This window comes from Micromys minutus, assembly GCF_963924665.1.
Source record: "Micromys minutus genome assembly, chromosome: 10".
Classification (NCBI taxonomy): domain Eukaryota; kingdom Metazoa; phylum Chordata; class Mammalia; order Rodentia; family Muridae; genus Micromys; species Micromys minutus.
The window spans coordinates 53,652,629-53,666,901 of record NC_137979.1 but is presented as its reverse complement, the minus strand read 5'-3'; the positions used below and the strand labels follow the sequence as shown (position 1 = coordinate 53,666,901).

At 53.2% G+C, this 14,273-nt stretch overlaps 1 protein-coding gene across 1 annotated transcript in view; it reads left to right on the top strand.

Moving 5' to 3' along the window:
• Nucleotides 1-3,911: 3,911 nt before the first annotated feature.
• CACNG4 (calcium voltage-gated channel auxiliary subunit gamma 4) overlaps nucleotides 3,912-14,273 on the top strand; it is a gene marked incomplete at both ends in the record, with an annotated part of 55,909 nt that continues 45,547 nt past the window's right edge. The window contains one exon of the mRNA XM_080924537.1: nucleotides 3,912-4,131. Within this exon, the coding sequence (XP_080780663.1) occupies nucleotides 3,912-4,131 (220 nt within the window). The remainder of the gene's footprint in view (nucleotides 4,132-14,273) is intronic.

The following is a 14,273-nucleotide window of genomic DNA, read 5'->3' as shown; positions in this document are numbered from 1 at the left end:
CCAAGAGACATTTTCTGGTCTGTGCTCTCGGAGGAACCTTCTGAAATGAGGAAGAATAGAAAGCTTTTTTTTTTTTTTTTTTTTTTTCTTTGCGACTTTGCATAATCTGATGGAGGAGGCATTCTTCTGGATGCTAATCAGCCTCCAAGTAGATAAGCCTCCTCCACCCCCAGTCAAGCCCTGGAACATTCTGAGACTCATCTCTAACCTTTGCCTATAGAAACTCAAAATCATTCTGTTTAGGTGCCTGAGACGCTGCCCAGGCTCTCACCCATCCCCCCGCCCGCCCCGCACCCCAGATAAGCTTCCTGAAATCACCACAACCATCTGCTTTGAGCATAGAAATGAGATATCGCAAAGCATTTCCACATAGAGGTTGTTCTTTCAGGAGGACAAAGGTAGACAAAGCCCTTAATAAAGGCTGTTGGAGACACCACTCGGTGTCTGCATTCCTGGTGGGGGGGGGGCTCTCCTCCAGCTGCCCCTCCAGGTAGCCCGGCCTTGCCAGGTCAGTTACTTTGTCGTTCATGCTCTGACATGCGTGTTAAGCAGCATGAGCAGCCCAGGACTGAATTCCTCTCTCTCCTCACTAACCGCCTGGTGCAGCCGCTGATCCTTAGATCTGAGACTGTGAAAATTTCACTCATAATGGTTCCATCTTCACAGCTTGTGGAAAGTGAAGACTTGAAGCAATTACCAGACGTAACCAATGAGGAAAGAACCACTCAGAATTGGGGGGGGGGTGATGATTCTGGAGAACAGCTTCAACTGGTGGTCTCATGCCCCACCTTTATGACCATACAGGGGGCAATAAAATATGTAGTCACTGTACAATTTGTCATAGGTGGCTCTCTGGAAGAAACACCAAGTATCCTATCACTCTGGAATTAGACTAGTCCAGAATCTTCTAGCAAGCAAGGGTTGTTGGCTATATCCTTCTCTTGGGTCTGGGAGCAACCCAGGGGACACTGAAAACTCTAGGGTCCCCAGGCAGCAAAACTCTGCCATTTAGAAGCCTTGAATCTAGCTGAGCAGAAATTTCCAGATTTCAGTGTGTTCACCCAGGCATGATGAATGGCCTCAGACAGCCTGGAGTTTGCTTCAGCATCTTCGCCGGCGGTCAAGTCCTTATTTGACTCCACAGTGCACACCCACCCAAGTTCAAGTCCAAGTGTGGCTGCAGGTTGGGTGATCATTGATAGACAGGCAAACCAGCAAGCCCCCATCAGGGTCCTCTCAAAAGAACAGGAAATGACAACAATCCTCGGGAGCTGAGCTGTGATCTGACCTTCTGGGGTAAAAGCTTTAGCAAGCTTCTCCCCTTCTCCCCTTGACTGTCCGGGTGTGCTAAGATGCGGAGGGGCGATAGTGACAACCCACAGAATGTCCTACATGTGCCCATAGCATGTCCTAGTCCCTGCCTCCAAGAAGGAGAGAAGAAGTGGCATGTGCCACTCATCCACAAATGGCTGCTCAGCGCATGCGTGCCCAAGGCTGAGACCTTCAAAGCAAATCTGAAAGGCAAACTGGAGAAGAACCTTTCTCCCAGGTGGTCATGGCTTGTCCACGTCAATCTGTTCAGTACCCATGATCTTAAGCCCAGGTCCCATCATCTCTAGATCTCTCCAACATTCTCCGAGCCCCTCTGTGGGTGTAGTACAAAGGCTGGTCCAACTGCTTCCTAGAGCTAAAGACTTCTGTCCTTCCTCCTGTGTGACTTCAGGGTTGCTTACTTGGTGGAAGGATAATATCTCACATCTACTGAAGAAGGCATGAGGGGAAATCTACTCCCCACCCACCCCCTGGAAGATCAATTAGGTCACTGCATTGGTTTCTGCCAAGATCCTAGAAGAAGACTTAACTAGAACAGGCCAGAGGATGCCTCTGTGTAACCAGCAGCTGGTTGACTCGGACCTGGGTTTTCACACCTTGTTTAATGCTCCCAGCTGTGGGGTGTGAGTGTGTGCTCTCCACCTCATTTCCTCAGAGAGCAGCAGTCAGGAGACCAGGTTTGTGTTGGCCAGCTGCTAAGGATTAGCTCTAAAACAGAGACTTGCTCCCAAAGATAGGAAATTGTCTCCCTCAGAGCACAGCACCTTGAGTTCATCTTGGGGGCTCCTGGAGACAGAGGTGAGCAACCTTGTTTTGAGCCAGGAGAAATCATCTCATGCTTTCCGGTCCATTCAGCCGTGTCTCGGGTACCTGCTGTGTATAGAAGACCAATCTAGATGACAGTGAATTTTTTAAGGGAAGAAAAGCAGTGATTCTTGTCCTTTGAAACATTGGAAGGCAGAACAGACACCCCCAGAGGCAGAGGAAAGGGCCAGCAATGCTGACTAGGGTAGTCAGCCTGGTTCTCACACTTTATTATTCTTGTTTTTTTTTTTTTTTCTCTATTTGTTTATAGTCCCCTCTCCCAACAAAAGATCATTTTCCCAGGGCAAACATTTGCACATTGCTACGACACATGGCTATACACATCTTAGACGAAGGGAGAGCTCACACTCTCCAGAGAGGAAGAACAGTGCTTCCAGCCTGGGGTCATTAATTTTCTCTGAGGAGAGCTGGGAAGGTGCCACCGGGAAGTAAAATTGCAAGGGCAGCAGCTCTCCATGTATCTTTCGATTTCTAGGGGTTCAGAATAGCAGCCCACGGGACAACCCTCAAGGATGCAACAGGAACACCGGTGTGAAGTAAGAAAACGCCTGAGATCCCCGGTGGGTTTCAGACCTCCTGCGGGGGATGAGGATTGGGGCTGGATGGTGAGGAAGGAGCCTGACTCCAAGGACTGTATCTAGCTTGGGATCCCGCCAGCTTCAAAGGCAATTAAATGATGAAGCCAGAGGGCCTGAGGCAGTCTGACAAGGTTAAGGGGAGGTGACGAAGAGCCGGTTAGGCTGAAGAAGAAGCCAACCAAAGAAAAAGTAAAGGTTCAGAGAAGGCTGTACCAGGGAGAAGAAACAGCTGGAGGTTACAAGACTGATGCAGTTGCGGTGTCTCTGCCTCTACCAGCAAGGGGCTATCAGAAGTGTGACTGTAGTGTAGTGCGTCACATCCTCAGTTCCCCTCCGAAGAAGTCCAGAGCCTGCTAGAAACCCTTGGCTGCTTGGGTTGGAGTGGAGGTGATCATCATCTGGCTTGGTCCAAAAAGAATGTCTCCGGTCTGTGACCCACATCTGGGGCCTTTGGAAACCAGAGGAGTCTCACACTACATCCCTGCCTAGACCTTCATAACCAGGTACAGGCACAAGGCCGTGGGGGAAAGGAGGAAAGGGTATACAATTCTCATCCCACAGACTGCAGAATTCCGGGGGACTAAGGAGATCCTGGCTGTCCCGGGTTGGGAAGAGGGGTAACAGGAGACGCGGCTTCCCCGGGGTCCTTCCAGGGAACCAATCTTTCTTTCCCTCGGCTTCCTTCGCTCTAATAATGTGAATGAAGCCTGGGAGAGAAAAGAGAGCGCGCGTGAGCGCAGGGAGGGGAGCGAGGGGGAGGGAAAATCCCGGCCCGGGGAGAGCGAGCGCGGGGCCCGAGGCGGAGGGGCGGCGCCGAGAGAGCGCGCCGGGCGGCGGGCGGGCGGTGGGTGGAGGCGCGGAGGGCGCGGGCCGAGAGCGGAGGGGAAGGCGGGCCGAGAGGGAGGAGCCCCCGGCCGCCGCCGCCGCCGCCGCCAACCCGCCCGGCGGCCCGCGTAGCCCGCGCAGCCCTCACTCGCCGCCGCGCCTCGGAGTTTGAGCCCCGCGCAGCCCGAGCGCAGGCACGCCCGGGGCGCGGGGTCGGAGCGCGCAGCGCGGCGCCGCCCCCCGGCCCTCGGCCCCCCAGCCCCTGGAGCCCCCGGAGCCGCGCGCCGAGGGAGGAGGGCGGGCGGGCGCGGCGGGCCGGGCCGGCGGGCGGCGGACTATGAGGCGCCCACCATGGTGCGATGCGACCGCGGGCTGCAGATGCTGCTGACCACGGCCGGAGCCTTCGCCGCCTTCTCGCTCATGGCCATCGCCATCGGCACCGACTACTGGCTGTACTCCAGCGCGCACATCTGCAACGGCACCAACCTGACCATGGACGACGGGCCCCCGCCCCGCCGCGCCCGCGGCGACCTCACCCATTCGGGACTGTGGCGGGTGTGTTGCATCGAAGGTACGACCCCTGCCCCCCAGCGCACGCACATAACACGCACACATGCACACGCACACATTGCCCCGGGGAGTGGGCCGGGGGAGGGGTGGGCGCGGCGCTGGCTCCACGCGAGACACAAAGAACCTGAAGCCGGGAGGGTGGATATCCGAGTGGACACGGGTGCAGCAGCCTCGGGTCTCTCCAGGCTGGGGACCTCCCCAACACACCGATCCCACAAACTCTAGGCTCGCACGCGCACACCCCCTCGCGCACAGACACAATGAAACACACAGAAACTCACGCACGCGCGCGCAACCCAAGAGCGGAGCGATCTCCAGGGGCCTCGCCGGCGCCCCTGGGGGAGGTGGAGGCTGGCGTGGGGGCGGGAGGAGTCTAGGGTTGGGGGGAAAGCGGACGCGGGAGGAGGGGTTGCTTGGCAACCGGTGTCTGTGCGATTGCTATGGGAACTGGCCATCCTGGGGCGGGGCCGGCCGGGGGCGGGGAGCCCCGGGGCACCTAGGCGCTCACTCCAAATCCCCAACCGAAAGGGTAAGGGCTGGGTACAGGTTGGGCCTCAAGCGAGTCTGGGGGAGCCAGGTAGCTCCAGTTGCCTGTCCTCGTGTTTCACGAGACCACAGACTCACTCCTTCCTGCGCGAGATGGGGACAAGAGGGAAGCCACGCCGCGTCTCCGTAACTGAAACAGCAAGCCCCTGGGTCACTGTCCCTCAGCACGAAGTCAGCAAGAGACCTCCGTAGGAACCACATTGGGGAGCGTGGAGTCAACAGCGGACCCAGAGTGGGCTGGGAGGGGTGTGGTCGCTCTGTCAGGGCAGGGCGGGGCTCTATGACCCCCCTCCCCCAGGATGCAGAGACTTGAGAGGTGTGCTGTGGTTGAAATGCCTTAGAGATCCGGATTGGGTCTCTTGTATTGTGGGGACAGCTTCTAGGAGCGCGAGGCAGAAACCTCCGACGCCGGAAATGCATTGGGCTTCTTAGCCCTCCTGGCGCCCGCATGCCCAACTGTGAAACTCGAACTAACAGGTGTCTGCGGAGGGGCGGTCTGGTCCTGCCAGGTTGTATAGTCAAGATCGGCTGCTTGGTCTTGGCTCTGAGACTGAGGACAGAGCAGGGGAGCTAGCGACCACTGCTTTTATTTTTCAGAAATCCTTGCGTACTGTTTCTTTCCCCGTCACCCTTTCTCTTGTGTGCACTCCGCCCCTGGGTCGTTGAGGAAATTCTTCCCTCTTCTCCTCCCTTCAGCTACTTAAGTGTGGTGGGATGCGACCGGAGGTTGGGACCAGCTCTTAGAAAGATAGCCCTTCCTGGCTGCGTTTTGAGTCATCTGAAAGGAGGCATTGTGAGATTTTACTTAATGATGCCCCCCCCCACCCACACTGTCCCTGCCAGACCCTGAACTCCTGTCCATCTCTGTCCCCCAATTCCGACTCCAGATCAGGGCTGCTTTATGCTAGCTCCGGGTGGTTTGTAGATGACAGAAGTGTGAGTTAAGGGGGGGGGGAGCACGGCTCACAAAGGAAGTGGTGGGCCCATGATGACACCCCCTTTTCTTCTGAAAGAAAAAAAACATAATTTTGGGTATACAGTTGCTCAGATCGTGAACACCTACACTTCTCATCTGGAGAATGTACCCACGTCACTATGTACCATGCCACCTGAGCTAGACAGAGAGCAAGGGCTGCAGAGCTGTGTTCTACCTCCCAGGCTCCACTGGATAGATTCTATGTGTCCTATAGGGGATCGTGCCACCTCCCACCCCTGCCCCAAGGAACCCACGGAGCTGAGACCTTCCTGTTTCCCAGGGGAAACTGTACCACCGGCAAGCCTGGCTTGCATGATGACTCCAATGCCTCCTTTATTAATCCCTCATCCTAATTAGGATTGACGCTGCACTTAGCATCTTACCAGCTGCCTCGAGCCGTTTGAACTTCACTGTTCATCAAGACAGCCCCGAGCTCATCAGGACAGCTGGCTCGCCTGGCAGAGGGAGCCATCTGGGGGACTTCATGGGAAGAACTGGGCTGCCTCTGTTATTCCCCGAAGCTCTGCGGGGCTCTAAGGGGTGAGCAGGCTGTACCTACTGAGTGTACCAGGGCTAGCGCATCCCCTGAGATCCAGGACTGTGAGAGTTGCTTCAAGATTCCTTGTCCAACACTCAAATCCATAACTGGGCGGGAACAGCCAGCTTTTCTCCTAACACAGTATAGAGGCCGACAGCTCCCAGAGCCCCCAATGCCTCCTGTGATGACAGCCAGAACATGGCCGGGGGCCGAGACCAGGACAGGATAGTTAACCTCAGGCCACACCCTAGAGGCACCAAGAAGTGTTTTGTAGGTTTGCTGCTACTTTGTTAGCTTTTGTGGGTTAAAATGCACTATTTCTTCCTGTTTTCTAGCAACCCCCACAAACACATAAGCATGACATCTGCACCTGTTCCCAGCACAACATCTGCACCATACACACACATGACATCTGTACACACACACACACACACCATCTGCATCGCCACACACAGGACATCTGTACACACACACATATCTGCATCACTACACACGACATCTGCACCACACACATATGACATTTGCACCTCAAATCTGCACCTCCACACACATGACATCTGAATATACACATGGTATCTGCACACACACATGACATCTGCACACACATGAAATCTGCACTTCACATCTGTACCTTCACATACATGATGTCTTCACACACACGAGACATCTACACACACGATATCTGCACACACATGATATCTGCACACACATGACATCTGCACCACACATGACATCTGCACCTCAAATCTGCACCTCCACACACATGACATCTGCACATACACATGACATCTGCACACACACACACATGATATCTGCACACACACATGACATCTGCACACACATGATATCTGCACACACATGATATCTGCACACACATGACATCTGCACACACATGAAATCTGCACACACATGATATCTGCACACACAAGACATCTGCACACACACAACACACACAAGCATGACATCTAAATTAAGAGGTAGAGTTGAAAAGAGGAAGCCTTTGGCTAAAGCGGACTGCAGCAGGCAGTGATTAAGTGCCTCAGGTGCAGCTTGGGGTGTCAGATGGATTTGCTGGCAACTCGCAAATGGCCAGTTCAGTTTTCTGAACGTTTCCCCTGCCTGTTAGACCTGGAGAGCCCAAGCCTCAGTGCTAAGGTATCCACAGAGACACCTGACAGCGATAACTGCTATGCCCAGCTTTTAGCAGAGCTGGCCTTGCCCTCCACCCACCTGGCTCTCCACTGGACAAATGTCAGAAGTCTCGGGTGCATAGTGCTCCCAGCAGGTTCACACCGCCCTTCCGAGGTCCTTCCCTCACCCCTCATGGCAAGCAAGAAAGAACCGCTATGGGACACCCAAGCAGGAAGCAGCTGGGCTAGATTTGAACCTCTGTCACTACAGAGCCCTTCCTGCCATGTTACCCTCCCCTTTCCCCAGCAGTTTCTGGGTTACCGTTAAAAGAAGAACCATGTATTTGGCTACTCAGGAGAGCCCAGCCCTAAGGTCGGGTGGTTGGCAGGAAGGCATTTGGAAGCAATAATGTACAACGCTTTCCTTCCATCGGGTTCCGGACTAGCTTGTCCCCACCAGTCACGTTTCTGCTCTTGCCAACCTACCTTCACCCCAATATTCTTCTCTTTGTCTATCTCTGGACAAGGTCAGAGATGGACAGAGGGAGAAATAGCCATTTTTGTCCTAGGCATCATCAATGAGTGTTTAATTTCTTGTCATTTTGGAATGTGGAAGGTGTAGATCCTGTCCTGCTCCGTCACCAAGAGACCGAGCTACTATTTGGACATGGAGGGGAAAGACGACCCTGGGCACAGAAGCAGGAGCATAGAACCATCTGCCAAGGCTCCACGCCCACCACAAACCCCAAAGCACAAACAGGCGCCTGAGGCCCAGGCCCCTAAGAGACCTCATGCTACAAGGTTGAGTCTGAACAACATACTTCCCTCCCTTGTCCCTCTCCCATGTCACCCAAAGATGAAGCCGCCTCCAGCAAACTCACGATTCTGTCAGAACCTTAACAAGACAGTCTTGACACTGGGGGTGTCTCTTCTGTTTCTTCTGTGCCATCCGAGGGCCAGGCACTGGAAGGGGAAGATACAAAGTTCTAGAATGTAAGGAGTGAGGATAGGCAAGATTCTTCACCCTGGTCACACTCACCTCCTGTGGCTGGCCAGAATCATTGTCACTAGTGTCCCCAACCTTCATTCCCACAGTGACACACAGATTACAAATGCCGATGTCTTAGTCCTGTAGCCTGTGTGTGAGAAGGGAGCAGCTAACTAGGGTGTCTGCTGTTAGGATCTGGTTATCTTAAGCCCTATCCTAAGCCCAGCGATGGGAGGGGCGTGTGGTCTTCATACACCTCGAGTTCTTTCATGGTCGGTGGGATGTGGAGTAGAGGTCTTCACGCCACACTCAGGGATGAGCCAGACCAGAGAGTCTGGGTATAAAGAAGAGCTTCTCCCTGGCAGCTGCGAGGTCCCAAATTGTGCTGGGACCATTGCCTCTTATTCGTTTTTATCTTGCACTTACCTAGAGACAGCCCATCCAGTCCAGCTACAGTGGGTAGTAGTGCCCAGAGCAGGCCTTCCACCCCTACTGCTTTTAGGTGCCACCTTCTGGTCCCATGTCTCTATGGTGTTGATAGTAGTTACCATTTACCATAGACTTATATAGGTGTGTGTAGTCACCAACAACACTTTTAGGTAAATATCAGTTCTCTGCCTTTTAGAGGTAGAGAAGCTGAGGTTCAAGATGGACGGAGCTCCTGTGTTGTGGTTGCCTTTCCCAGCCCACATCAGCTTCAGTGTAGACACTTCCACCTTCTGGCAGCTCTAGGTTCCTTTAATGTAATCCACTGAGGTTTGGGAAAGGGTAGCTAAGGGGATGTTTTACCAAATCTGCTGACCTAAAAGAATAATTAAAGATGTGAGAGTCAGGCCATTTACACATTAGCTTTCTTTTTCCATGGTTCTAGAGTTCAAGGAAGACAGAGATGGAAAGGCTGGTTTCTGGGCTCCTGGGCTCCGGGGCTCCTGGTGCAATGTTCTTCCTGATCTGCTGATGGCCACTTGCCTGAAGTGCTCACATAACAGACGGAGGAGGCTGTTTGTGCGGTCCCTTTAAGAGAGCTGATGCTACCATGAAGACCCCTTCCTTATGGTCTCATAAATCTAATCATGCCCAAGCCTCATCTCCATGCACTGCTGTCCATACTGAAGAGGCTACCATATGAATTTGGGGGACACTCAACAGCTATTCCACAATAGGGGTGCATTTCTTCCCATTCCTCGCCCAGCAGCTGTCATTCACATCCCTGTCATTTGAATGTCCCCTCTCTCATCTACTCACAGATGCCAGATGGCCTCTATTGTCCTTCCCTCAGCTCTCTCTGTCTCTTACCAGGGTCTTATGTAGCCCAGGATGGCCTTCAATTCTATATACTAAGATGAGCTTGACCTCTGATTCTCTTGCCTCTACTTCTGAGTGCTGGGGTTACAGATAGGCATGTACCACCATGTCCCAGTCATGCAGGTGCTGGGGACTGAACCTAGGACTTTGCAGTGTTGATCAAACACTGGACCAACTGAGCTGCATCCCAAGATCCCTCCTTTCTCTCTGGAGGGAATACCAGCCCTCCAGTTTTGGAAACCAGCTGACTTAGTAAGAGCTGGACATCTTGGTGTACCCTGGTCCAAGAGATGTTCTAAGATTCCCACCACAGAGCTGGCTCTGAAGAAGCTCTCTGCCACGGGCTTTCAGATAGGCTTTCTGGTGCAATACTTGGGTCTCTACAATAGACCTCTCTTGCGTAGTCTCCCCAAGCAGCTCGGATTCTGAGGACTCCAGATGCATGTGGCCACAGGAGGGCCAAGTGGGAAAGTGCCCTCTGGTCCTAGGACCCAGGGTCTCAGAAATGTGGGAGGCAAAGACCAGCACTGCCAGGCTGGAGTGACTCATTGTGTTGACTGCTAGTTCTCTGTCTCCTGCTCTAACATATGGAGTCTAGCTAATCTGGAACTTTCTCACCCACTGGAGCCCCAACCTTAACTTGCAAGTTGAGCCAAACTCTGAGTGCTTCGGTGGGAGACCCAGGGGCTTTTAAGTTCCTTCAGGACACCTCAGCTATGCTGTACAAATGTAATGGAAGCTGCCTGCCTGTTGACACACTTCATTCATTCATTCATTCATCCATCCATCCATCTGTCTGTCCATCCATCCATTCGGCACAAGCTCACTAAACACCTGGTTTCCTAAGACCTGGGAGGCCCTGGGTCCTTGTTGCAAACAGGACACACTTCCTCAGGGAGCAGTTGACACTCTGCTGATTTGTTCCCTGAGCAGGAGACACTGTTAGTCCAGCCACCGTCATGGCTGAACCAAACCTGATGTGGATGGAGAAAGATCGGCAAGGTGGGCTGAGGATAGCCCCGAGAGGGTAGCCCAAGGATATCCAAAAGGGATTAGATGGCTGTTTTGTTTTGTTTTCTGAGACAAGCTCTCATGTAGCCCAGACTGGGCGAAAACTCGATGTGTAGTCAGAGTTGAACTTGAACCCTGATCTTGCTACTTCCCCCTCTCTAGTGCTGGGTCTGCATCCCGACAAACATGCTTGGCAGAGACAATTTCTGTTTCGACCTCTAGCTTTATGTGAAGGAGTCCAGAAAGCTCGGAGGCTCATCTGGGCCCTGTGGTAGGTGGCCACACCAGAGTCTCTGGGACCATAAATGGCAGCTGCAGATGTAGGAGACATGAAGGAAGGTTCCGGAGAAGAGGAGGAGGAGGTGAGGCTACTACCCAGACCTGATGCTTCCCAGAAGGCTGGATGATGGCACCATGTCTGAAAGGAGGAAGTCTGAAGAAATTGTAGGAAATGAGAGCCACAGCTCACACAGATTTTTGACATCACAAACCTCCATGTTCATAATAAGTAATGGTTCTGGGACCCCACAGGAGCCCATGACAACCCACAAGCCCCGAGGCTCATCGCCACTGGCGGCTTCCCTCAGGGCAGGGTTCCTAGTCCTCAACACTTGGTGTTTGGGCCTGTATTGTGTCACTGTCCTATACTGAAGGATCTTTAACTGTATCCCAGCCTTGAACCACTAGCAGCCAATAGCATACCTCCGCCTACTGTGACCACACAAAGTATCTTCAGATGTCACCATGTCCCACTGGTCCCACTGGTCTGGGGGAAGTATCATTTAGTCAGATGGCTATGGGGATGGAGTCAGGCAGAGCCATTTCCAGCTAGAAGCTCTGCTCAGTTCTCTAACCTTCAGGGATACACAGGGAACTCAAGCAATGGGTGGAGCAAGCCTATTAATGGGGTGACCTGGCATCTGCTTTAAGTGCCCGGCTCCTTCCTTTATTAATAGCCAGGCTCACCTGCCTGTGCCACCCCAGCACGAGGCCTCTGCCGTGCTGGGAACTGCTGATGGAACCTAATTCTCATTCCCAGCTGCAGGCGAAGGGCATCCAAGACCAGCAAAGCAGAGTGACTTCCCCAAGGTCACATGGTAGTGATGAAGGTCACTAGCCACAGAGCTGGAGTAAGTGCAGAGGCCACCCTGCTAGAATCTGTCCCCAGCACAGCTTCCTCTTGGGCAGTAAGCAGCCACCATGGCATATGCATCAGAGTAATAGCCAGAAAACCTTTTGGATGACAGCCTCTAGCATACACAGAGGACCCAAAGGTGCAGGCCAAAGGTCAGTCCCTTCCAGATCGGAGGCTCATTCTCTTTGCTGGCTTCCAGACAGCAGAGTGGACTCTCAGTCAGCTCCTTCCTTGGTATTTTCAGGCATTCACCTGGGTGTCCCCCACATACTGGTGGACTCATAGGTGCATGGGTTTGGATCCTGGCTGCAGCTATAACCTGCCCACCCCACCCCCAGGCCACAGTCTCACATGCAGGGGCATACAGATGCAAAAGTGCCTGCAGACCAAAGCTGCGGTCTCACTGGCAACCCAAATTTCAGTTGTTTATTGGTTTTGGACATTTGAAACAGGGTCTCGTGTAGTCCAAGTTGAACTCACTTTGTAACCAAGGCTGGCTTTGAACTCCTAAACCTCCAGCCCCTGCCTCCCAAGTGCTGGATTGCAGATGAGCACCATCACACCCAGCTTGCCTTGGATCAGCTTTTGACAATACTGAGGCTTGATCTCAGGGCCTTGCACGTGCTGGGCAAGCACTCTGACCTGAGCTACATCCTGAACCCATTCTGATTCCCTCAAGTGGTCTCACTGCATGACCCAGGCCCTCTCGCAGTCTTCCTCGTCAGCTTCCCCACTGTTGGGATTACAGACTCACACCTGCACCACACCTGCACATCTGCATACTGTACACCTGTACACCTGCACACTTGCACACCTATACACTTGCACACCTGCACACCTGTACACCTGCATACCTGCACACCTGTACACCTGCACACCTGTACACCTGTACACCTGCACACCTGCACACCTGCTGCAGGTGCTGCTGCCATCTCCATTGCTATCTCATCTCCGAGAAAGCCAGAGAGCCCAAGAAGCTTCTTGGCTCAGCAGAGTTTCACGCCACCTAGGAAACAAGTGAATGAGGAGAGAAATTGTCAGTCTGCCTGTTTCACCCACCACCAGCTTTTTACCTCCTGGCTGTCGGGGACAGAGGCAAGACCCAAACAGTTCATCACAGATAACCACATCAGTCCATACAGAAGCAACAATAGCACAGCAGTCAAGAAGATCCAGGTTCAAGTCTAAGCCCAGCCACTTGTCAGGTGTGTGTCTCTAGGCAAAATAGTTCCTCTGGTTACCCGTTTTCTTAATATAAATCAGAGTGTTGCGAGATCAGCTCCTGAGGTTTTGTTGTGCTATAAAACATGCAAACGGTCCTTCTTTGTGCCTGGCACCTTGTAGTCATTTGAAGTGTCTTATTTTCCCTTCCAGTACGTAATTCCTGAACTTTGGAAGGTCACATCTCCCAGATGTTGCAGCTGACCTAGGAGGTTACCTGGTCAGCCTCCCGGTCATCAGGGTCTTGTGGTGGGTGAGGCTTAGTAGAGCTCATAGGTGCTAGCTCATCACTCTGGACAGCAGAGCTCCAGACGGCAACTGAGAACCCCAAAATTGATGGCTAAGGCAGAATCTGAGTGCCCATTGACATCCAGCAAAAGACAGCATCTGTGGTGAAGCTAGGGATGAGTAAATCTAGCTTCCTCCCACCCAGAGCCAAACTCAGCCAAAACTCAACTCCAGATGTACAGTCGTGTCTGGGATGGGGGCAGATAAAGAATGGCTGGGGGTCCTAGGGCATGGAGAACATTGCAGAGGGCCGGCGGAGCTGTGGACTGTTCCCCATTTTGCCACTAACCATCTGAACATGTTTCAGCTGGTCCCTTAACCTCTTAAGCCTCCTTGACTTGCTCAGTCATCAGACTGGGAAATGATACCCCTCCCTGTCTCCATGCCTCCCCCCTTCTCTGTCTCCACCCCTCCTCCAGCTCCCCCATGGGTGCACAAGCACACAGTGTGAAGAGGCTCGAAAGGTCTGTGACTGATGGCGTCATGCTCCCGTAGAAGCACTGTTGCAGGAATGGAGACTTCCGAATCCTTTTTCTCAGAAACACTCTTGGCCTGGCTCGCCCCACCCCCAACACACCTTGATAGGGAAAGGCTTGCACACGGGAGCCTCACACATGAGGTGTGGGACAAGCTGTCTGCCAGCTAGAGGAGTCTTCCTTCCTTCTCCTACAAAGGGTTGTCATCAGCCTTTATCAAAAATTCAGGGGCTCTGCCTTGAGCCCAGCATGGCACTGGCTACTGCAGAGACGGGGCAGAGCCTGTTTCCTGATACTTGCTAGTCCTCTGGGCTCCTTCTAGAACACAGCCTCTATCTCCCTACCTAGCCAGTTCCCCTCTGTGTGGGGTTGCCACCCGGCCCACTCATGCACCTCCACCTGGATGCTCACAGAGTCTTCTTCCCTCTGCTCAGTCTCTGTATGAAGTCACAAAGGTTGTGTCAAGGTATCAGACAGATCACATCACTCCCCAGCTCCCTCCAGTGAGAACGTACCCCGCTTGTGAAAA